This window comes from Natator depressus, chromosome 6 (assembly GCF_965152275.1).
Source record: "Natator depressus isolate rNatDep1 chromosome 6, rNatDep2.hap1, whole genome shotgun sequence".
NCBI lineage: Eukaryota > Metazoa > Chordata > Testudines > Cheloniidae > Natator > Natator depressus.
Window position 1 is genome coordinate 110,805,820 of NC_134239.1, and position 23,946 is coordinate 110,829,765.

The window sequence follows — 23,946 nt, forward strand, 5'->3', positions numbered from 1 at the left end:
TCTTTTGCTCATGACTGAAATGTTTTCACAGAATCATAGAATATTAGGGTTGGAAGGGACCTCAGGAGGTCATCTAGTCCAACCCCCTGCTCAAAGCAGGACCAATCCCCAATTTTTGCCCCATATCCCTAAATGGCCCCCTCAAGGATTGAACTCACAACCCTGGGTTTAGCAGGCCAAAGCTCAAACCACTGAGCTATCCCTCCCCCCCCACAAGCCCAATTGGCCCACAATGCTCCAGCCTTCATAGCTCAACCTTTTAAATTTTCAAACAAGCACCTCTGTTTGGGAGGAGCTCCCCATGAACATCCACAAAGCTATCCCTCCTTAAAACTCCTTTGTCATGATGCGCTTAAAAAAAAAAAACCAACACCCCCCCCCAAAAAAAAACAAACAAAAAACCCCAGAGGCACTGATATTGTCCAGCATTCTGATCAGCACTGCCCCCATTGTTTCCTTATACTTCCCTTTGTGTCTGTATTTACCTGTTGTCTCTTATCTTATACTGTAAGCTCTTTGGTGCAGGGACTGTCTTTTTGTTTTGTGTTTGTACAGCACCCAGCACAACAGGATTTTGCTCCACAATTAGTGTTCCCAGGCCATATGGGAATACTAATAAAATGATGGTGGTTGTGTAGTGAACTTAAAAATGAACTGATTTTTTTAGCTACAGTTGTTACAAACACCTACTAAAATAGCTAATTGAAAATTATGAGGAAACTATGACTTCCAATTTGCTTACTTCCTGAATTTGAGAGCACTTTGCTTAGTCTGTTTTACTGTTTCCCCTCTCTTTCATACAGCCATGGAAAAGAAATACATTTAAAAGAGGAAATTGGCAAGGGTACTCAGAATAAACTGCTTGGACCTTTGGAATTTACTAGATTTCAAGCTGACTGCATCTCTTGACATTTTTAAAGAGAAGATGAGCATACAGCAAGAATATATTTTCACTGGATTACAAGCAATTCAAATACATGAGAAAAAACACAGAATTATTTCCTTCACAAATTACTAAATATTTAAGATGTACTCTGTAAATGAAATAAAATGAGCTAGAGATGTCAGGCCAATTTACAGACCCATTGGGTTTTTTTTTTTTTTTACTTTTATTAAGTATGACTTAAGTGAAGCATAAGAGCAGCTGAAACATGTTAGCCTTAAATATTTTGCCAAGTTACCTCTTTTCTGCCTCTCTCAGATTTACGAATTTCCTGTCTCATAGAATCAATTTTCTGCACGATCACTTCCATCTCTTCCTCTTTGTCACGAAGCTGTCGAGAGAACTTCTGTTTCTGAGAGCGCAAATCTACCATTCTCTCATTGAGCTCTGAAAACTCCTGCATAGCTAGCTTTCTTTGCTGATGGGCATCCTTCAGTTCTTTGGACTGTGCCTTCAATCTTTCTGAAGCTTCCACAAGTTGCTGGTAAAATTTAAAAAAGACATTAAAAATCCACCTCTCCTCTCCAAGGAAAAAGCACACTGAGTAAGACAAAGTCTTTAAATTAAAGTTAACCATTATATGTACTTTTCTAATTTACAAAAATCCTGTCTCACGCAGAGTTTAAATATTGTGCTACTTCTAATTTGGCATTCCTCTTTGTGTAGCTGTGTTATTCCACATGTCTCTCACGATTTGTACACACAAATTAGTCACTTCCTTCCATGCAACTGCTGATATTCTATCTCCATAATAGTCTCTGGCTGAAGAGAAGGCACAAAATGTACCCCCAGCCCAAGGCAGTTCTCATCTTAGTGCCATGTGCTTGCATAATAGCACCACGCTTAAAAAAAAACACCCCATAAATTCCAGCATATACAATGCCATCAAGATGAAGAGTCAAACTCTCAAACTATGGGTGTAAGCATTAAAAGCTCAGCAAAACGTGTGAAATTCTTTAAGAAAATCTTATGCAAGATTCCACAGACAAAATTATGAAGAAGATTCAATACTTTGGTGGAGAGCATTGTAAAAACCACACTTCCTTTGTGGGAAGAACCTAACCTAGACATGACAGCTTACAATACAAAACAGTGTATACTCCATAATACTTGGTAATGAACATACATGGGAAATGATAGAACTGTACACCAGCAGTTAGGAAAAAACACATTTGTAACTTGACTAGTTCCAGCTTCAAGTTTTTGCCATGATTACTGAAATTAAGATATTCAATGACCTGCAAAAGAGGTGTTCAAGTCAAGAGAAGCAGAACTGGCTAACTCTCTACTCACATCATTTGGTTTATAAGCTTTAGTAGTGGTTCAGAGAGACAGGGAGGAAGAAAATTTAAAAGAACTGCCTCCTATGGTGCAAAAAGTTTCTTCCAAAATAAAAACTTGAGGAATTCTGGTCAGTGAGTTGCTTTCACTAAACTGAAATGCCAACTGAAAAATATGGCTACTCAAACTTTCCAAACCCAATGCCTAGGGCCCTACCAAATTCACGGCCATGAAAAACACGTCACGAACCATGAAATCTGGTCTCCCACCATGAAATCTAGTTGTGTGCGCGCTTTTACCCTATACTACACAGATTTCACGGGGGAGACCAGCGTTTCTCAAATTGGGGGTCCTGACCCAAAAGGGAATTGCATGGGGGGGGGGGGGGAAGAGGTGTCACAAGGTTATTGGGAGAGGTGTCAAGGTATTGCAACCCTTACATCTGTGCTGCCTTCAGATCTGGGCGGCCGGAAAGCAGTGGCTGTTGGCCAGGTGCCCAGCTGTGGAGGCAGCACCCCGCCAGCAGCAGGAAGGGTGGCAATACCATACCATGCCATCCTTCCTACTGCAGTGCTGCCAATGGCAGCTCTGCCTTCAGAGCTGGGCTCCTGGCCAGCAGCCACCACTCTCCAGCTGCCCAGCTCTGAAGGCAGTGCCGCTGCCAGCAGCAGTCCAGAATTAAGGGTAGCAGTACTGCAATGCCCCCTACAGTAACCTTGCAACACCCCCTCCACACACACACACACACAATATTCCTTTTGGGGTCAGGACCCCTACAATTACAACGCTGAAATTGCAGAGTTAAATAGCTGAAATCATGAAATTTACAATTTTAAAAATCCTATGACTGTGAAATTGACCAGAATGGACCTTGAATTTGGTAGGGCCCTACCAATGCCCAACACTAACCATTTGAAAGCATATCAATGAAAATACAGAGTAACACTTTAAAAACACATCATGTATAATTAGTTACCTTGAAATAATTAAACTACTCTGGTGAAATAATAAGAAGAGTCTAAGTGCAACATTGTAAGATAATATACTCTACTATATTTTTAAAAGAACAGCATGAAAGGGTTGAATTATGCGTATAATATATGTAGTATTGCACACTAAAGCAGGACAACAATTTTAAAAAAAATTCCTTTAGATGCTATAGCCGTGGCATATTGTTCCTTTATCAAAAAAAGTTACATTTTAATTTACTGCAAACAGTGGCAGTGGGCTCAGTGAGGAAAAGTTATCCAGCTAAACTTACTGAATTAAATATTTGTATAAAATACGTTTCAGTAAGTCTGGAATTTATTATTAGCCATAGATTTACAATTTGAAAACTTCAGTGGATATTCCAACATCTTGAGAGTAAAAAAACAGCCAAACTGATTCTGCTTTAGAAAGCAATTTTTTTTTTAACAGTTAGAAAACTAACCTCCACACTCCTGGATACATCAAGTCTTTATAAATTATACATGGATTGGCCAAGGCAAACTAGGCTGTTTTCCCTGACTATCTGGCTTTTCAACGTTCCACTATTTCATGAGAAGTATCATGAACATACTAAAAAAAGGAAGAACAGACGAATGCCTTAAATACTAATAAGAAAGCATGTTTTTTTAAACTACTTGAATACCTACCAACATTCGATGTAGAACACATATGTCTCCTCGGACAGCTATTTCTCATCTTGCCACTCTATTACTCATTAAATGAATGGGTGGAAAAGCATTGTTTCAAACATTAAGGGAATACTGCCAGTTGGACAAATCTATCCTTGAGCTACCTGACGTGAGTATTAAGGGTATGCACTTTGGACCATTACCTTATGAAGGTCCTCCTTCTCTTGCCTTATTGTTCTGTACTGCTTTTCAAGTCCTTTTAGCCTGTGTGTGTAGTCTTCATTTTCTTGGTGAAGCTGTCGTTCTATCCTATTTAAATCTGTACAGAAATTCAAACTAAGTATACTTGGCTCCCAGATTTACACCAATTACACCATAAGCAGCAATGTTACATGAACAAACCACTAACTTTTGCTAGGAACTTGTTAGAGAGTTTAAATATTTCTTCTCCATCTCCCCACTCAGGAGAGCCTTCTAGCCAACCTCTGTTCACCGAGGATTCACCCTCTTTTTTACTTTTACTCTTCTGTTTCTACCAAGAGCCCTGATGTCATGGAGACAGACATTTCTCCAGATTAAAAAGTTTGAACAGTGGTTTTTGGGGGTCAATTAATGCTATCCTGCAAAATACAGGAATGGGTTTTTAAGCAGGGCACTATACTCAAATTAGGATAGATTTTAGGATGGCTAAATCTAGAGAAAGACTGTTAAGGAAATGACCATTGCTACTGAAGTAATAAATGTTGTAGGAAGGAAGATTAGTCATGGCTAGGATAAGGACTTCCCCATGAATCAGAGTGGGGTGAAGCCAATGAGTCAAGATGACGACAGAAATTGGAGGCCAGAAAATTGCGTGCTACATCAACATGGATGTTCACATCTTCAGTGAGGAGGATGTCTGAAGAGGAAAAAATTTGATTTGAGCTAAGAAATCTGGAAGAAAGGCAGAGAGGAGGCTTTTATGAAGTGGAAGATGACAAGATTGAGGGCTGTGGAAATTTGAGAGTGATTGCTCAAACAAACCTACATCTCTGCTCTTCCTTTCTTTATAGTAATAGCAACTGAGAGTCTCTCTTTAGTAAAGCTTCATTAAGACTAAGTCTGAAAGTTTAGCTAGCACTAATTCAAAAGTAGCTCTCATTCCCTTTTTTAAAAGTCTTCTAAAACTGATCTCATGTTTTCTGGGAGATGTTTACATGGATGAACAAAATAGGGTGGTCAAACAGCATAGTTTCATATAACTGATTTGGATCCAACAGTTGTCTCTCTCAGGTAAGACTTGAGTAGTTGCCTTTTTCAACTTGTCAGTTTTAGACACTGCTAGATGAAGATTGAGGGCTTCAAAACAACCATACAATTTCTTTTTAATTCTCCCCTTAAATGTACCTAAGACCAGAAAAATGCCCCTTCTTCCCATGAGAAAAAAGCAAGATTAAAAGTACAAGATCACATTCAGAACATATCAAACTGGACCTATCTATCCCATTCCTTCTACTCTTGGCTCCCAGTGGAATATATGCTATCGGGCTCAGCACGGACGTTGAGGGGAAAGATTAAGAGTTTATTTGTAAATACTGAAATCCTGCTTAATATAAGCATTCCAGTAGCTATCCTTTCCTTTTATTAGCATTCATCAGTAACTATTTGTACTGAATTAAATTTAAATTGATAAAGTCAAGCATTACCACTACTGAGATATTAATATTAGAATTAAGTTATTACTTGAAGCATACCAGTCAGAATATCTGCCAGTCATACCAGACACTTACCTGCTATTTTTTTGTTCAAACGTTCAATTTCTTCAGTTAGCTTCTTGATTTCTTTGTTAGGATCTGGACCCAGCACGGGCGGCACAGGAGATTCTTAAGTTGAATAAGAAAAAATATCAGTCAAACTAAGAGCATTCTGCTGCTTTTCATCATCTGAATTGCAAATCCTAGTAAATGTCCACAACTAACCTTGCAGTTTTCTGTACAAATCCAGTTTTTCTTCCTCCAGTTTTCGTATTCTCCTTTCATAAGCTTCTTCTTTGTCGTGTTGCACATCCATCTCTTTGGTTACAGCACCAGACTGCATTACACTCCTTAAAGAGCCTCTATCAGAAAATAAGCTGCAACCAAAACATGAGTTAAAAAATACATCACTGAATATCTTACAACAATATTTACAACAAAAAGCAGATAAACAATATTATCATTCTTCATACAAAGATGAATTCATCTTATCCTATTTTACATTTGCATTCCAACGCTACTCTGAACTGGAGCAGACTCTCTTCCTGATATATCCACAATTCAGAGCTCTAAGTACATACCACATTCTTCAGCATGGCACAAAATCTTGAGGTCAACTCCATTCTTCAAAATGTTCCAGTTTCATGTTGGAATTCAACAGTTACACCTAAATTTCTGAGCACAACACTTAATGTAGTGTTACTGTATATACTGCTGCCAAGATTTTGCAATTTCTCTCATGCTTTTCTATTCCATGCAGAAAAACAGTGCCTTCACCATTGCCTTCCATCTTTGCCAGTCTCCTGCTGCAGTCAGCTTCTTCCTACGCCATTTTGATAGTTTTCAATTCTGTTTCTATTACGCATTTCCACACTATCCTTGGTCTACCTTGTCACCTCTTGTTCTAGACATTCAAGTCCAATACTCGTCTTATGTTACTCAGGTCATTCCTACATATATGTACTAGCCATCTCCATTTTCATTCTGTAATTTCCAGTTTAGTTTGGAGGGCAAGATTTCTGTTTCTCCAGATCAGCTTCAAAGTTACAAAAGGTATGTTATCCGGCTATTGCTATTCTAGCTTTAATGTCTTGGTCTGTTCCACCCGTAGTACTTACAATGCTGCCAAGACACGTGAAGTATCAGACCTCTTCTATGTTTATACCAGACAGTGTTATTGGCATTTCTTGTTGTGTGTTGACTCCCATAGTTTTAGTTTTCTCAATGTTGATTTTCAACCCTACTAATTCTGCATATGCCTGGAGATCATTTGTTTTGGCTGGTATATCTCTATGCGTAAGGGATAGTGAGTTGATGTTATCTGCAAAGTCAAGGTCCTCATAACTTGTGAGTGAAAGGCTACTATACATCTCTTGCTTGCTCTGTGATCTCGTTACCCAGTAATGATGCACGTAGTGGCCAGGAATGGCTTAATCACTTCACTATTATGTATTATTTGGCATGTCATACTTCCATAGAAGCTTTGAATGATGTTCACAAATTTCTGAGGGATTCTATAGTGGTGTAACAACTTCCATTAAACTGTTTTATCTACTATATCAAAGGCTGTTTGGAAATCTAAAAAATTCATATAAAGTGGTGAATGCCATTCGATCAACAGGTCTGAAGATATGCAGGATTACTATTTGATCTATACATGATTTCTCCTGTCTGTTCTTTTTGTAACCTGGAACTATCACTTTTATTATTATTATTATAGACAAAAAGAAAGTAAAAATGTTACTTGGGATAGACATCAATCAAATACCCCTCCAATTTTTACAAGATCTCTTTTCTTTGGCAGCTTCACCATATGACTCTCTTCCCACTCAGTTGGTACTTTTTCTTCTTCCCATATCTTTTGTAAGAGTCCTACCAAAATGTCTAGTGTGTTCTTCAAGTCTGCCTTAAGAACCTCCATTAATGTTATCTGGACCTGGTGCCTTTCTACTTTTTAAACTGACTGACTGCCCTTTCTACTTTTACTCTGGTGATAGGAGAAGATCTGGATGTCAACCTAGGACCTCTCTCTGTATCTGGAGGATTGGCCACTGTTTCACCATTCAGAAGTTGATTAGCATACTGCCTCTGTATATTTAATTGTTCTGATTTTTATTTTATTTTATTTTTTGTTAAGTTGCCCTCATTGTCTTGATCTCATTGATTGGTATTTGTTTTTCTGACAACCGTCTAATGAGTTGTACTGTGTCTTCATGTCATTTTGTGCTGCAACAGTCTGTGCATCTATTTTGTCTATGAAGTCTTGTTTGTCTTTCCTAACATTCTTTTTGGCCACATTGTTCTTTACAATATATTCCTCCTAGAGTCACTGTCTGTGTTCTTGCTTGATTTAATTTCAGTTCAACTGTGTGGGTCTCTTCTATTTTCTGCTAGGTATTCACAGATAACCATTAGTTGTGATGTTTCTTGCTGACTCCCAGCACTTCTTCACAAGTTTTAGTGAAATTTTCCTTTACTCATTTCCATTTACCTTCTAGTATTCCATTATCTCAATCTTCAAGCACCTAGTACCTATTTGCTAGCACAATTCTAAACTCTTGTTTTGTCGTCATCTGTTTTAGTTTGGTGATGTTGTAACATAGGCATCTCTGCTGTTCAGGTCTCTTCTTTGTTTTTGTTTTACTCCTCAATATTGCTACCATTAGGGCATGGTCTGTTCCCACATCTGCCCCATTCCTGCTACAAACATCTTCTAAAGTTCTTCTCCATTTGTATTGCATTGTAATGTGATCGATTTAGTTCCTTGTTCTGTGACCTGGTGACCTCCATTTTATCTTATGAACAGTGCAGTGAGAAGATCGTTCCTCCAGTAACCAGGTTGTTCATGCCAAAAAATCAGCAAACATTTCACCATTTTTATTTGTTTCACTGAGGCCTTGTTTCCCCATAACTACCTCCCTTCCAGGGTAGTTGCTCCCAGATTAGCATTCATATCTCCAGTTAATAGGAGGGCATAACTTTTCGGGACCTCGTCTATTAAGTTGTGTAGATGCTCACAGAAGTTTTCTTTTTCCCTTTGGCTAGCTTGATTTGCTGGAATATAACATTCAATAATGGACACTTTCTGGAACTTTGATGTAAACTGTGCTGTTATAATCCTTTCTGAAACTTGTACCCAATCTGTCAGACCCAGGCCATCTTGGTGTACATCACTGGCACTCGACAGCCCAGAATATAGCAGGATGACGAACTGAAAGTTCTTTGTCCTGGTGTTACCCATCTCATTCCTCTTAGGCCTAGTATATCTAATTTATATCTGTACATTTCTTTTGTTACTTGGGCCATTTTACCAGGCTCAATATTGTCCATCCATTCCATGTACAATTTTGGTGAGGGATTTAGAAGAAAGCAAATTTATCAGTGGAGTACTTTCCTTTGGGGTTTGGCCACTTTGCATCATCATCTCTCTTCTAAGGTCTGTTTGAACTGGGTTGAGTTGGATAGACTTTGTTGAACTGATCAGTAAGTATAGGTTTTCATAACGACTTTTTTTTTTTTTTTTTAATAGAAGCAGATCATTAGTTCACTCCCAACCTTTTACCAGGAGGGCTGGTGAACTGCCTTTAGTCAGGCTCCTTCTCCAGGTTACGCAATAGATACCCTTATTTGACTTGGCTGTGGAGTGAAGAATAAAATTTCGAAAAAGCACCAAGGTACCTTGGAGCCTAATTCCAATTTGCTCTAAATGGGACTGAGGAATCTAAGTGACTGAAGTGCTTTTGAAAATCTTGGCTCATCATATTCTTAGAATGAGGAAACTCTCAAACAGTCATTGCTAAAAGGTAAACTATCTGAATAGTTACTTGCTTACTGCTGCGCAGCCACACTTTCCTAAGTTGGTATTAGGAAAGATGACCTATTCATAACTGTGCACCAAATACCTACGCAAGAACAAACAAACAATCAAAATAGATGTTGGCAGGATTTGGATATTTTCCGCACATAAAAATTGCTGCTTTGATTCCATTAATAAAAATCAGGTGCACTGCAATTTTGATATTGCTACAGCTTCTCTTTGAAATTAGACATTTTTAAAAGAGCTATCACAAGCCAAAAACACTGCTGAAAATATGTTTTCTAGGTCTAACTGAAAACTAAAAAATTTTACCAAACAAAATTTAATCCACTGTCTCAAATGTAGGGGAAGTTACATCCCAAAGAGGGACTTTTTAAAGAGAAGTTCAATAGTGATTATATCAACTGTAACTACTTCATGTGATGGTACAATAAAAAAATCCAAAATACCAACATTTCTTTTGGTCCCCCAGAAAGCAATGTTTATATTCTGTTGCTCCCAAAATTATTGCTGCAGCAGGTAAACACTATTCCAACATCTAACACCACAGCAACCATACAAATACCACAAAAAAAAGCCACAAGCATTGTAAGCTCTATTTCAAATACATGAAGAAAGATTAAATATCAATAAAAAACACCTTTAATTCTTGTACAGTCAAAGCAAAAATTTTCATGTACAGTAAAAAAAATTTTTTATCTACACACATTCTTCAGTGTGCTTGTGAAGGTAAACCTTCTAGCCCTACTTGAGCGATACATGTAAGAAGCAACTGTTTCTTTTGCCTACCTGTCAGTTGTATATGTAAACCCGACAAAAGGTAAATGTAATCCAGAAAAGCCAGTATGAGATCCTGGTGGCACGATTTCCTGCATAAAAAGAACATGAGTGAAAACCAAACAATGTTTAAAAATCTTAAATGCTTTTTTGTGCCTTAATGCTCAGGAGGTCAGACTAGATTATCATAATGGTCCCTCCTAGCCTTAGAATCTATGAGTGTGGTATCAGAAGTGAACTTTTCTTAGAATGTATCAGCACACAATATGTAGTTATTCGTTGAGTACAACAATTTCCCACAGTTCCAAAATCCCTTATCCCAAATATGGTCATTCACAATGCATCATACACATTGAAAACCCTCTTCTTATTCACACTCCATTTAAAGGACAATTCTGTATGACAAATCGAAAACGCAATACATTCGTAATAAGTTTTGGTTTTGCTTTTAAAAGACATTAAAAGTGAAAAGCGATTGGCCACCAAAATGAATGGTGTTAATATTCTAGCTCTTGTGCCGGACAACCCATCAAAATCAAACCCAGTGCTCCTGTGTGTTATGACTGCATACTTGCATGAGATAAGCTCATGTGAACATGGCATACCCTCCCTCTGCTCTTCTTGCAAATTCATTCTTGTAAGCTATCAGGAGACTGAAATGGGGAAAAAATTCTATTCTCAAGTATTCAAAAAGCAGAAATCTTGTTAACTACAACCCAAAGCTGGCTCAAGAGGCAGAGATAAGTGAAACATGATCTCATGTGAACTGGATACTTGTGATCATCAACTCAGAGCTTTAGGTGTGGCTTTGATGAGCAGCATATCATCTTACTCAGTGTTACATAACATTGCAATGCATATGCACAAGTGGGTGGACTTAAAAGTTGCAGGAGAAATGTAACTCAATTTCATGGCTTTTGTGGGTTAAAAAGCTTAACTTTGTTGCATTAGCATAGTTTATCAACTGTTATGCTTTAGATATTTTTATTAGAACAAAGTAGAAACAAGTTGCTCACATCTGAACTAGTAGTTTTTACTGTTACTATACATACAGAAAGGCCATAATTTAATGTTTAAATGAAAGACTCACAGGATTCCTCAATACATCATCATCTACATCAAAGTTTGATGTGTCAGAAGGACTGCTAACATCTGGAATATAAGGTGCTTCTAGGTTTCGAATATTATCCCAATTAAGTCCTTTAAAAAATGCATGCGACTTGAAATCCTCTATTCCATTCTGTCCTAGTCGACATTCCCTACTACAGATAAGTCGCTGAATAAGGTCTTTTGCTTCTTCAGAAACATCTGTCACATGGGATGGAAACTGAAATCGTTCCTAGAAAAACAAAAATAAACCTCATTTGAGAATTTTATACTGGAAAATTCCTGTAAAAAAGAAAAATACAATTTTTACAAGCTTTTTGGTAAAAAAGTTAAGTTCTAGACTATAGATATGACACTGGAAAGTAATCGTTATAGCTACCATTTTCAAGTCTATTATGAGCAACAGAAGTCTCATCATGATGAACCACAGAATCAAAGAAATGTAGGACTGGAAGGGACCTCAAGACCATCAAATCCAGCCCCCTGCACTGAGGCAGGACCAAGTATACCTATAACGTCCCCACCAGGTGTTTGTCTAACCTGTTCTTAAAAACCTCCGATGATGGGGATTCCACAACCTCTCTTGGAAACCTATTCCAGTGATTAACTATCCTTATAGTTAGAAAGTTTCTCCTAATAGCTAACCTAAATCTCCCTTGCTGTAGATTAAGACAATTACTTCTTGTCCTACCTTCACAGGAGTTACTGTGCTCTTTATAACAGCCCTTGACATATTTGAAGGCCTATCAGATCCCTCCTCAATCTTTTGTCAAGACTAAACATGCTCAGTTTTTTAAACCTTTCCTCACAGGTCAGACTTGCTAAACCTTTTATCATTTTTGTTGCTCTACTCTGACAATTTGTCCACATATTTCTTAAAGCGTGGTGTCCAAAACTGAACATAGTACACCAGCTGAGCCTCCCCAGTAGAGTGGGACAATTACCTCTTGTGTCTGATGTATGTTCATACACCCCGGAATAATATTAGCCTTGTTTGCAACTGTGTTACACTGTTGGTTTATACTTAATTTGTGATCTACTATAACCCCCCAGATCCTTTTCAGCAGTACTATAACCTACCCAGTTATTCCCCACTTTGTACTTGTGCATTTGATTTTTCTTTCCTAAGTGTAGCACTTAGCACTTGTCTTTACTGAATTTCATCTTTTTGATTTCAAACCAATTCTCCAATATGTCCAGGTTATTTTGAATTCCAATCCTGCCCTCCAAAGTGCTTGCACCCCGTCCCAGTTTGGTGTCATCCACAAACTTTATAACTTTATAAGCATATTCTTCACTTCATTAAAGTTTTTCTAACTTTATAAGCATATTCTTCACTTCATTAGCCAAGTCGTTAATGAAAATATTCAATACTGGACCCAAGACAGACCCCTGCAGGACCCCTACATAAGTCCTCCCAGTTTGATAGCAAACCATAGATAACTACTCTGAGTACAGTCTTTCAAACAGTTGTGCACGCAACCTTATAGTAACCTCTATACCACATTTTCCTAGTTTGCTGATATTCTAGTCTATGATTCTAATCCCTTATTAATATGAAGATATATCACATCTATAGCTTTCCCCCAACCCACGAGGCCAGTAACCCAGTCAAAGAAGGAAATTAGATTGGTATGGCATGATTTGTTCTCAACAAATTCATGTTGGCTATTATTTATTACGTTATCGTCCTCAAGGTGCTTACAAATTGGGTTTTTAACAATTTTTCCTGTACCTTCCAGATATCAAAGTTAGGTTGACTGGTTTATGATTCCCCAGGTCCTCTTTGTTACTGTGTTTAAAAATTGGTATTATATTTGTCCTTCTCCAATCATCTGAAACCTCACCTATCCTCCGTGAATTCTCAAGGACAGTTGTTAATGATTGCTTCAGCTATTTCCTTAAGTACTCAAGGATGAATTTCATCAGGCCCTGCTGACTTGAAAAATCTAATTTATCTAAATAGTCATTAACCTGTTTTCCTTATTCCAGTTTATGTTCCTTCCTCCTTGTTGTTAATATTGTGATAAGCATCTGGTCACTTTTAACCTTTTTAGTCAAGCCTGAAGCAAAACCTCAGCCCTTCTTGGTGTCAACCACTATCAGCATTCCTTCCCTGTAAAGTAAAGGACCTACACATACCTCCATCTTTCTCTTGCTCCTACTGTATTTAAAGAATTTCTTCTTATAGCCTTTTATGTCCTTTGCTAAGGGTAACTCATTTTAAGTGGAACTTTATCCAATTTGCAGCTTTTTCAAATCTATTTTATCCATTCCCCCTCTGCTTTAATACATTATCAACTGGTTTTAATACATTGATTGTAAATACATTAACTGTAGGGTGAAAACTGAAGCTTTTAACTTTTAAATTTTATTTTAATTCTGTATAGCACACTAATAGAATATGAGGCACTAGGAGCAGATCTTCATTGGTATACATTGTCACAGCTTCATTGGCCTATTAAGACTCTAACCCTTGATGTTTCCATTGCTTGCCAGAAACATGCATGATCAGGGTCTTAGAACTGTGGTTCTTTAGCTGACACCACTCTTTTAAAAATGTATTTTTATGATATTTTAAGTTTTTCCCCTTGATCCCCCAGTAAAAATTTTTAGACTATATAATGACAAAAATCTGACTAAAATGTTTTGGCATGTATTAACATTCTGTGGTGGTTCTAAAGATTAAGAAATCTTATACAGAAAACGAAGCTGACTTCACAAGCACCAATAGCCTTTCTGAAAGCAAGTGATATTTGCCTTGAAATCTGATAAGCTAATAAAAAATTAGTTCCTAAAATATTAAATTTTGTTTTAGCTCTTTTCATTGTGGAGTGTTTTGGGAACTTTGTATTTAAACTGGCTTCACTTTAATAACTTTTGCTATTGAAATGGCTAGGAAAAGTAAGGTTGTCCAATAATTTTAAAGGTCAATAGTTCAGTACCAACAACATTAAGCCATTTAAAGCAAGCTATTTATTTATTTGTATTGTGTATTATTTATTGCAAAAAACAAACAAAAAACTATCAATCCTATTCTCAGATCTGAGATTTATTAATAAAAAATAATGTAATAGTAGGCTATGTCAACAGTAAACATGTAAGAAAAATTTTGATTTCAGTATTTTTGGCATCTGTACTAATTCCATTTGACTCTTTATATAATAATTTGCATTATACATTATTTATGACAGCATATTTTAATCTTTGTCAAATATGAAGTTAAAGTCAACTTAAAAAAATCACACCTAAAATGTACCTACTATTTACAAATTCACATTTGAAATTACTGTAAATAAACGATGAGGTGAAAATGTTTTTCTATTTTTAGTTTATTTATTTTATATATTTGACACTGTCTATGAACAGTAAGATTTCACTGTTTACCCTGCCCAGTCTGTTAGTTTCCCCTTCAGTTTCTGTGGATCTTTTACTGTAACAACGAAGAAATTTAAATAAAAAAAGTTAAGTGGGATTGTCAAACCACAAAAATTGGCAAAGTGTTCTGAGATAGCAAGACTTAGCTAATAGAATTTCAAGTTTAATTTTTAAATGGAAATTTTCAGTATAATCACATCTATGAACAAAACCCAAGACAGACTGCATTATTAAGACAGCAAGACCACAGAAACTACAAAAGCATTTAGAGGTATAAATGCCACAAAAATATCACAAAACTAACAAATGAGACAAGTTTCCAAGACTAGTTAAGATAGGACATGCCTCAATATACATATACTCAACTTAGAGACATTTTAAAAACAGAAATGAAACACTCATTGGCTGTATCAGCTATAGGAAAACTGCTAGCTGTTTTGCATCAGCACTACCAACACTGTGAGCTCTAGTATAGGCAGGGCATGTCATATCATTTAACTCTTCTGAGGAAGTCCCATTAGTAACAATTGCAGCTGTACCAATGCTGAAAAAAACAGCAACGAATTTCCTATTATGGAGGCACCCAAAATGCATCACCCTCTGCATAACTTTTCTAAAAAGGACACCAACCATGAGCTGTTTACGGTTTTGCTCTTCACTGTTTAAAATGCACTCAAAAGTTTACAAACAAAAATTTCCCTACCAGTTTTGCAGCTAACAGTGGGCAAAAATCAATCTCTTATCACGCACATTTTCTTATTTGTACTGATTATCAGTGTAACAGAAAATGTGCCACCTGTGTAAACAATGTATTACTTAACTGCTACTGCAGGCTCCAGAGTAAACATTTTATAGTGGGCCCCATAAACAGGGTGGCTGGTTTAGTTCTCATTTTTTTATTTTGCAAAGATTAACAAGTGTTTAAAAATAAAAATCATAATTTGGAGGCCATCTTCAAATTACAACAGTAGTGATGGTTTTTCCATTTTTGTAAACTCAGAAAAGCTAACAGATTCCTTAACGCAAGCGGATAAACCTATAAAACTACATTAATGTAAATAGAAACATATCAAGGAATTATAACTACAGAATTATTGTCACCAAAAAAATCATGTTTTCTTTAAAGGTTGTCTACTTCTGCATAAATATTTTAATAATTATGTATGGTTTGATTATACTCCTTACTTCATGATTCATAATCTTCCCATAGGTTTCCACTAATGATTCTGCATAAAAGGGTGTTTCACCATACAGCATTTCGTACATACAGACACCCAGAGACCACCAGTCACATTCAGGTCCATATTTTCCCATCCCATCTTCCATTGCTTGCAGTATCTCAGGGGAGATGTAGTCAGGCGTACCCACTGCCACAGAAGATTGTACCTTAAAAATAAACAAGCGTCATTCTGGAAGGCTTCCAGGCTTCCTCAAGACAGCATTCTTAATCATATCTTGTATTTTTGGCAGATGAAGACATTAGGAAATGCTTGTTTTTATAAAAAGGAAAAGAATTATCAATCATAACACTAAAAAGAACTAATGAATATGTACAGAAAATTCAAAACAAAAAGAGGCTTCAATAAAGTGGACTCCAATGCAACTTCATTTAATACATTTTTGGCAAAACATATAAGTTATCAAAGGCAAATTTTGATTTCCCAGTGCTCTAACCGTGAAATGTATACTCTGTGCAGTAGGAAACTCAGAACCACCAAACCTGATGGAGTGAAAAAGGGAAGGGCAAGAGAAGACTGATGTAAACACCATTAAGACATGAAGAGAAAATGTTTTGCCTCAGTGTGTGTGCATGTTTAAGGATGGAAATGGCTGTCAAAGATTGGGGTAGAAAGCGGGGAGAGCAGGGGGCTACCAAGCTCCCATTCCATTTCCCATGCTCATTTGTGTGATTTGATTTGGAGGTACTGGAGGGAGTGTCTACTCTGAGTCTAGAGCTTGCTTTTTTGTGCGTCACGTGTTGGGGTGGATGGAAAATGGCTTAACGTGGTAGATTACAGGATAGGTGAATTGGATGGGATAAGGAGATGAGCTACTAAGCTTCAATATATCCACATAAAAAGCAAGTCTTGGGGATGGTGGCAGGTGTTTAGTTTTGTGCTCCTTTGGCAAATTCCATTGAGATATCTTGCAGCCAAATTGCAAATTGGCATGGCTCATTCAAATCCCTTCTGCATATTATTTTGGATAACGCCAAGACAGATGCTTTAGGGTTGTGGAATGTCACCAGGCTCTTGAATGTTTCAGTGACAGCGGATGATGTTACAAGCATTATTTTGCCATGACTGGTTCCACTGGATACTCATCACACCACCAGCATTGCACAAAACAGAGATGGGGCATTAGCTGTGATATTTGTATCAAATTTGCAGTGTACCAGATGGCCAGCTAGCATATCCTGGTTCTCTCTTTTGTTCAGAGGCACTTTCACAGTGATTCCCAGGAGCTCAAACAGCTTGGGTGCAGACTGGAGGAGAGCTGGGAGACATCTGAAGTCTGATTTAATGCCTGAGGATTTTATGCCAAGTCTATAAAGATTTCTGAATGGGGCCAAGAAATGTTATTTGTTCTGAGCTGTAGACATTGTGAGCAACTGTACAACTCAACTCTTGGGTGGGACATAGCCCGATTAATATAGGCTGCCTCAATTCACCTGCTGTTACAAGTTTGTTTCAACCTTTACACATAAGACAAACCGGCTCACAGTGAGGGGGGCTTTGAATCTTTTAAATCTAAGAGCTGTGGGCTCCTGATGAATTCCCTCTTCCCTGCTAGTTTGATTGCCTTGATTTCTGATTAGTTTTTCCCAGGATTTCAAGGTTACCTGAAGGTTGTAGCCTGTGGCTCTAATTCATATAATCAATAATCATTAACAATACTTTTAATGTTTAGATATTCCATAACACCAACAAGAAATTCAACAGCTAGCAATGGAATGGTTGATGAGCAGATGGGTATAACTAATGCATATATACACTTTCATGTAGTCTCTATAAAATACTATATATACACAAAATGTATGTAAAAATGTACATATTTTGATTTTACCTCTTTCCCCCTCCCTTGGAATGCTGAAAGTCTTCCTAAGGTATATCTACACTGCAGCCAGGGGTGGGAATGGCAGCTCATGTAGAAGTACCTGTGCTAGTCTAATTAGTTCACTAAGAATAGAAGTGAGGACACTACGACTTCTGCACCAGCTGCACAAGTGAGTATGTACCTGGGGAAAGCAGTGCAGGAGTGTCAGATGGGCTTGTGTAGCTGGTGCTGAAGCCTGCAGCACAGCATCCTCACGTCTATTTTTAGCAAGCTAGCTAGAGAGTACAGCTAGCACGGTAACTTCTACACAAGTTGCCATTCACATCCCCAGCTGCAATGCAGATGTGCTCTTAGGCTGCAGGCTCTTAAAGAGCAAGGCACCTACTACAAAGACCCTGAATAAAATTTTACTTTATACATACAGTGCCATCTTCACTCATCTTCAAGCATGATCCAAAGTCTGCCAGGCGTATATGGCCATTCATGTCCAAAAGAACGTTATCAGGCTTTATGTCCCTGTTGTATTAAAAGAAATAAAGTGATGTCAATACAGTACAAACATGACGCCAATGTTCTCACTGAAGTATTGGCTCCGCTGAGAAAACGCCAATATAAATTAATGTAGAAGTTAGTCACCTATTGAAAGAAAAATTATTTACTACATTGATGGTGTTCAGTTTATGTTTGGCTATCAGTTAAGTGCAGGGTATGTAGCAAGTTCAGAGAAACTTAATACTATGCCTGCAGCTGTACTACCCAGGTCTTTGATTCTGTCAAACCTGCAATGGTCAGTATTTGAACTGGAGAATTATGATAAAACCAAGTGATGCAGAAAGTCAGTATGAAGAGGTGATTCATATACTGTCTTGAAGAGCACCAATGTCTCAGCATAGTATTCTACAGGGGAAGTAGAATCTTTTGTATTTTCCAACTATCCTGACCAAGTTCTAATCTGGGTACAGTTTTTCTGCCTCCCTAATCCCTCTGTTATTTCAATTCAAGACCATATTCTTCACTTCCTGTCCTCTGCTTGTCTAGTACTGCTGTGCTCTATTAAAACAGCTGCTCTGTTATAGCCCAGAAGTGAGGTGTGTTTTAGGAGGTTGTAAAGTGATTCCTGCGTGTATATAGCATCTGAAGTGCTTTACACGCCTACATGAGCAAAGAGGCTATAAACAAGTTTAAGAAATGTATTAATAATAAGAGTATCGAGAGACGGCCAAAAACCAATAACAAGTCTCCTAAACTACACAATACCACAACTTGCTAGGTAACAGGTGTATAGTTGTGTATAATATGCTGTTGTTACTAAAGGAAATGAACTACAAGTTCACTTTTGCTCTAGCTCATAAATCGGATATTCTTTGACCGGTAATGTGGTCAAAATATTAATGAATGGGCATAATGTAAATTTAATTTCATTTAGTCTCAAAATTAATCATGTTTTCCTTCATCATTTTGTACTCACTCATCTTCACATCCACTTAAAAGTATTGGCAAATAAAATGGCTGTAGCACCGAAGAAACAGAAGGTAGTGCTGAAACTTAGTGGTTAAGGCAGGCAGACATTCTCTACAGATATTTCCTTATAAGTTCTCTCAAAGAATCTTAAAAGAGCAACAAGCCAGTGTGCAAGGGGAAACACAAAACCTAACAGTTTTTAAATGATTTTCTGAATTTAGCAGTATAAAGAACATCTAACAGATGTACAAGTTAAAATGCACCGCCTTCCTCCCTTTATGTCAGTGTCATCCGAATCAATTCAGCGATATACCCCAATGTGCACTCTGCTAGTACATCATGGAACATCCCCCCTCCATAGAATTTAGCTGGGTATGTGAGCTAGGCTATAAAATTAAGTTAACTTTAAATAATGAGGCACAGTTTTCTTTAAAAAAAAACCCAAACACCTTTCTATATTGGGATATATATTTAAAGAAAACTGCACATTATCACAAAACAAAATGCTTTACTGCTGTAAATTAGTCCCAGCTACCTCAGCTGTGCCCCAGTTCCACCCAATCCTCCTCTCCTCCAAACAAAGTCCTGTACCCTCTATCCACTCTGGCCAGCTCCACCACCCCACACGGGTGACGTATAGCGTAACTATTCATTTTGTGATTTAATGTTTAAATTTGTGATACCTTAATTCCCCTCACTCCAGCTCACATGGAGGGACAGGGAGAGGGGCTCAGACCCCACAAAAGAAGCAGAGTCCCCCAGACCCTAGAACACACAGCAGACTGGGAGAACTCAGATCCCTGCAGAGGGGTAGGGTTTCTCCAGATCCCAGGCGCGCACACACAGAAAGGGAGAATTCAGGGCTGTCAGGCTCCCCACCCCTTAACCCCCAACCTCCTCTCCTACCTCTCACATTCTCCAACCCCTCGTCTTCTCTCCTCCCATTCCCTCAATCCCTACATCCTTCCCCTTACCTGAACCACCCCAACACCTTTTCCCTCCGCAGGCACCCATTCATCCCACTCCCCAGCCTGGAACAACAGCTTTGAGAAATGTATCTCATTCCTGTCAGTTCCCGTGCCCCTTCCCCAGTGCCGGAGATTTTCTGATGTGTCAAACATACCTCTTCTCAGTTCCTCACCCATGTGTTCTAAGCTCCCCACACCCAGAGGGGCAGGACTTCCCAGATCCTGGCTCACAGAAGTGGAGTTAGGGAGGCAGGTTAGACCCCCAACTGATGGGCAGGGGCCCTCAGATCCTAGCACACACGAGGAGGGACATAGAGCAGGGCTCAGACATCGCACGGGGGCAGTGATCTCCTCACATTCCAGGAGGGGATTAGGGAGTGGGGCTCGGAACCCCTCCAGAACCTGGCTTACATGAGGGGGGCAGGGAAAGAGGGGTCACCCAACCCTGCAGATGGGTTGTGGCCCCCAGATCATGGCACACACAGAAGGGGAATGTGGGGCAGACAGGCATCCCAGCCCTATTCTCCCCTAGTTCCTCTTTCCTGTGTCTCACACCTTCCCATAGACCCCTCCCCTGAGCATCCTTGATCCCCCAACCCCTCTGCCACTATGCTCACCTACTCTTACACCCCTACTCACCATCCCCTCCCAGTAAGCATTTGCTTATCTCATTTTCTTTTCAAAACAATTTCAGTGCCTTCTGAATATTCTGCTGTACTCAGATTACACTTCCCAAAACAAAAATCCCCCTTTCATCGGAGGTGGATTGGAGTAACATGCCTATTTAACTCAAATTTCTGCCCCGGGTTGGATTTGAACTCTCAGTGCCCTGGGTGTTCTTGGTTTCGATGACTAACACTCTCAGAGCCACCCAAATCCTGCAATGTGCAAGTAGTTTTTCAGATAGTTAGTCTGTCTCTCTGCACATGCTCTGTATAATCCACTTGCTGCATGAGCAGGCCTGTGAGCCTTAGTGTGCCTAACTAGAAAAGCAATCTATTTTTCAAACACTGAAATCTGAATGCTCCCAAAGGGCTGGTGGATGTCTCACACTCTGCTGGAGTAACCCTCAAATGTTTGAGGCCCTGATGAAATATCTGAGCCTTCACTGGATCTCTATTTATGAGCAAAACATTTGCTAGAACGTGTCAACTTTAAGAAAAATCTGTTTTTTTTCCAGGGGCTGCCTTGGGAACTTTGATCAAATGACCCCAACATTGAATCACTGACTGTACCCTCACATCCCCATGAGGCACACCAAAATACAAGGCAATCTGATTAACTGCACGGATTTTTAGAGCACTTAAGACAGTCAAGGTTTAAACAGAAAGCTAGTCTTAACTAAACACTTTTGTTTTGTTTTAAAACAAACATTCTTACTTTAGAGCCTATAGGACTAAGAAGTTTAAAAACGCAATATTAAAACCCTTCCTCTATCTCAAAGTAGGACATACTTTACAGTTTCATTGGCTTGCTCCAGAGGGCCAAGTAGATTCAAGCAATCTTTATGGCTAACAGAGAGCATACATTCTCTAGAAATGATATACAATGTACATATCAATTCAAAACAGCATCACAGAAGATTATTTTTCACATGCATGGTTTTATTTTCAGCTTTCAATAATGACAACTTTGGTGTATATCATTTCAAGGGAATTAAATGACTGACTGTGGCTAAAGGCCTGATGGTTATGCCTACAATATTATCGCTTAAATATACACTGTTGATAGTTCAAAAGTGCAGTATTTTCTGTTAGAACTCTCTAGATCCCTTATGTGTATCTATACACACAGCTAACTGAATGATATCATTGCCTTACAACACTCCATACTTTACAACTTCACATTTATCAGAAACAAAGTACAAGGTCAGAACATAAAAACAATGGCAAAGGTTTTCTGTACTAATGTCACTGCTTTTTCATGACTAACATACTAAATGTTAAGTCTGAAAGCAAGTGTCAAGAAGAGCAATTCTCCTTTGAACAAGATTCTCACTATGCTGAACAAAACATTTATCATGTGCTTCTTCCTAACAGCACTCCTGTTTACCAAAGGCTTTTCTGGAACCTGCATTTCTCAGAGTAACCTAACAATAAGGAAGTGTACAAAGTGTTCTTTGCTTTCCTGACTAATTTCCTCCCACAGTCAGAGGAAGGAAGGTTATTTTCTTAACCATTTCAGAGTGTGAACTAAAAACTGATAACTCAACCTTTTTACATTTTCCGCATTGCTAAATGTTAGAATAGGTTGACTTGGAATATACACCTATACGTAAGACACACAGACACCAACATCATAACATTTTACAAACAGTTAATACAGATAATACAGACAGGTAGCCAACAGTTATTATAAAGGGTCCATTCTAAATATTTTCCTGCATGATACATCTACTGAATTTATTTATTCAGAGAAGCTTCACTAAGATGCATCTGATTTTGCCTGAATTTTCTAGCTGGGTTGAACTGAGGCATTAAGTCATCAAGTGAATTGCCCAAAGTAAACTACAGGTGTGGCTAACTGCTCATTAAACCCCTTATTATTTTAAATTCTTTAACTACTAAGCCAACTATTTTTAATCAAATTACATTTCACCACCTCTAAAATTGGTCATTTATAAACTTGATGTATTGAGTTAAAAGTTTAAATAGGAATAATTAGCAAGCAGCCCTATAAATTTGCCTGATATGACCACTGTATGTGCAGTTAATTCTGCGTTGACACTTTCAAAATTGGGCATATGCATAATGAAGTGGATATTTTACCTGTGCACATAATGCAGCTGATGAATGGAATGTATAGCAAGCACCATTTCACCAATGTAGAATTTGGCCATATCTTCAGGAAGCTTGTCTTCAAACTTACTGAGAAGTGTCAGCAAATCACCACCCACATAGTAGTCCATTACTAAATACTAAAAAACAAGAGAAATATGATTAATGCATGCTTGAGTCAGAATGGATAAATACAGCAATTAAATACAAGTAGCTCATTGTGGAACAAGACGGATGTAAAAAGAGGTTGTGGAAAAGGTGTGTCTGTGAAGAAGGGTCAAAATGGGCACTTTTTATGAACAAGTTACTATGAATTGTCTATTTTGCTGCAAGTATTTCTGATTTTCTTTAATATAATCATAGTAAAAACATTAGCTCAACACATTCTAAACTATCTCAGATATGGTCATTATCATAAAAATGAGCAGAGAGAATATACAGCAGAGGGCAACCAAGACAATGATTTATGACTATCTAGCTTAGTTATAAAGAGAAGTGACAGAAACAAGGCCCATTTTCTTTAGGGAATTGGTTTTTGTGAGGTTCTGCACTAATTTAACAAAACAAAACCAAACCAAAATCACGACCAAATCTAGCATATTAAGTTTCAAAGTGTGAGGATTCATATGGCATGAAAAAGAGGAAACTAGTTTAAAAACTATTTATGTATTGGAGAATTAATTTTAAATCTCTTTACACATCACAACATTAAATCCCTGTGTAGTCTGAACAGGAAACACTGGATTCTTCTAGTGGAATATGAAACTTTTGGAATGAGGAACAAATAACATTTGCAATTAAATTCTTGTTTAGACAAGAAGTATGTTTGGATAATAGGCATATTTTGTGGTGTTGATAAGCCTGTGAGCAACAACAAAAATATGAGCCTGGAATATTCATTTTATTCTACTAAGCATTTGAGGCAGAAAACCAACTTTCTCCACAAATACTACTTTGACTGATAATGAAGGGAGCTCAATTTGCGTGAAATAAGTAAGTTAGTGGAGTAAAAGATGCTTTTCTAAACA

General features: G+C 37.9%; 1 protein-coding gene across 7 annotated transcripts in view; it reads right to left on the reverse strand.

Annotated features, from left to right (window-relative positions):
• The window catches only part of CDC42BPB (CDC42 binding protein kinase beta), a 140,660-nt gene that overhangs the window by 49,336 nt on the left and 67,378 nt on the right, over positions 1-23,946 (reverse strand). For all 7 annotated transcript variants that reach the window (XM_074956277.1, XM_074956282.1, XM_074956279.1 and 4 more), the window contains exons 5-13: positions 22,910-23,058; positions 18,135-18,228; positions 15,841-16,041; positions 11,261-11,509; positions 10,183-10,262; positions 5,802-5,953; positions 5,613-5,705; positions 4,047-4,162; positions 1,182-1,424 (exon numbers count right to left, since the gene is read on the reverse strand). In XM_074956277.1, the coding sequence (XP_074812378.1) occupies positions 1,182-1,424; positions 4,047-4,162; positions 5,613-5,705; positions 5,802-5,953; positions 10,183-10,262; positions 11,261-11,509; positions 15,841-16,041; positions 18,135-18,228; positions 22,910-23,058 (1,377 nt within the window). The remainder of the gene's footprint in view (positions 1-1,181; positions 1,425-4,046; positions 4,163-5,612; positions 5,706-5,801; positions 5,954-10,182; positions 10,263-11,260; positions 11,510-15,840; positions 16,042-18,134; positions 18,229-22,909; positions 23,059-23,946) is intronic.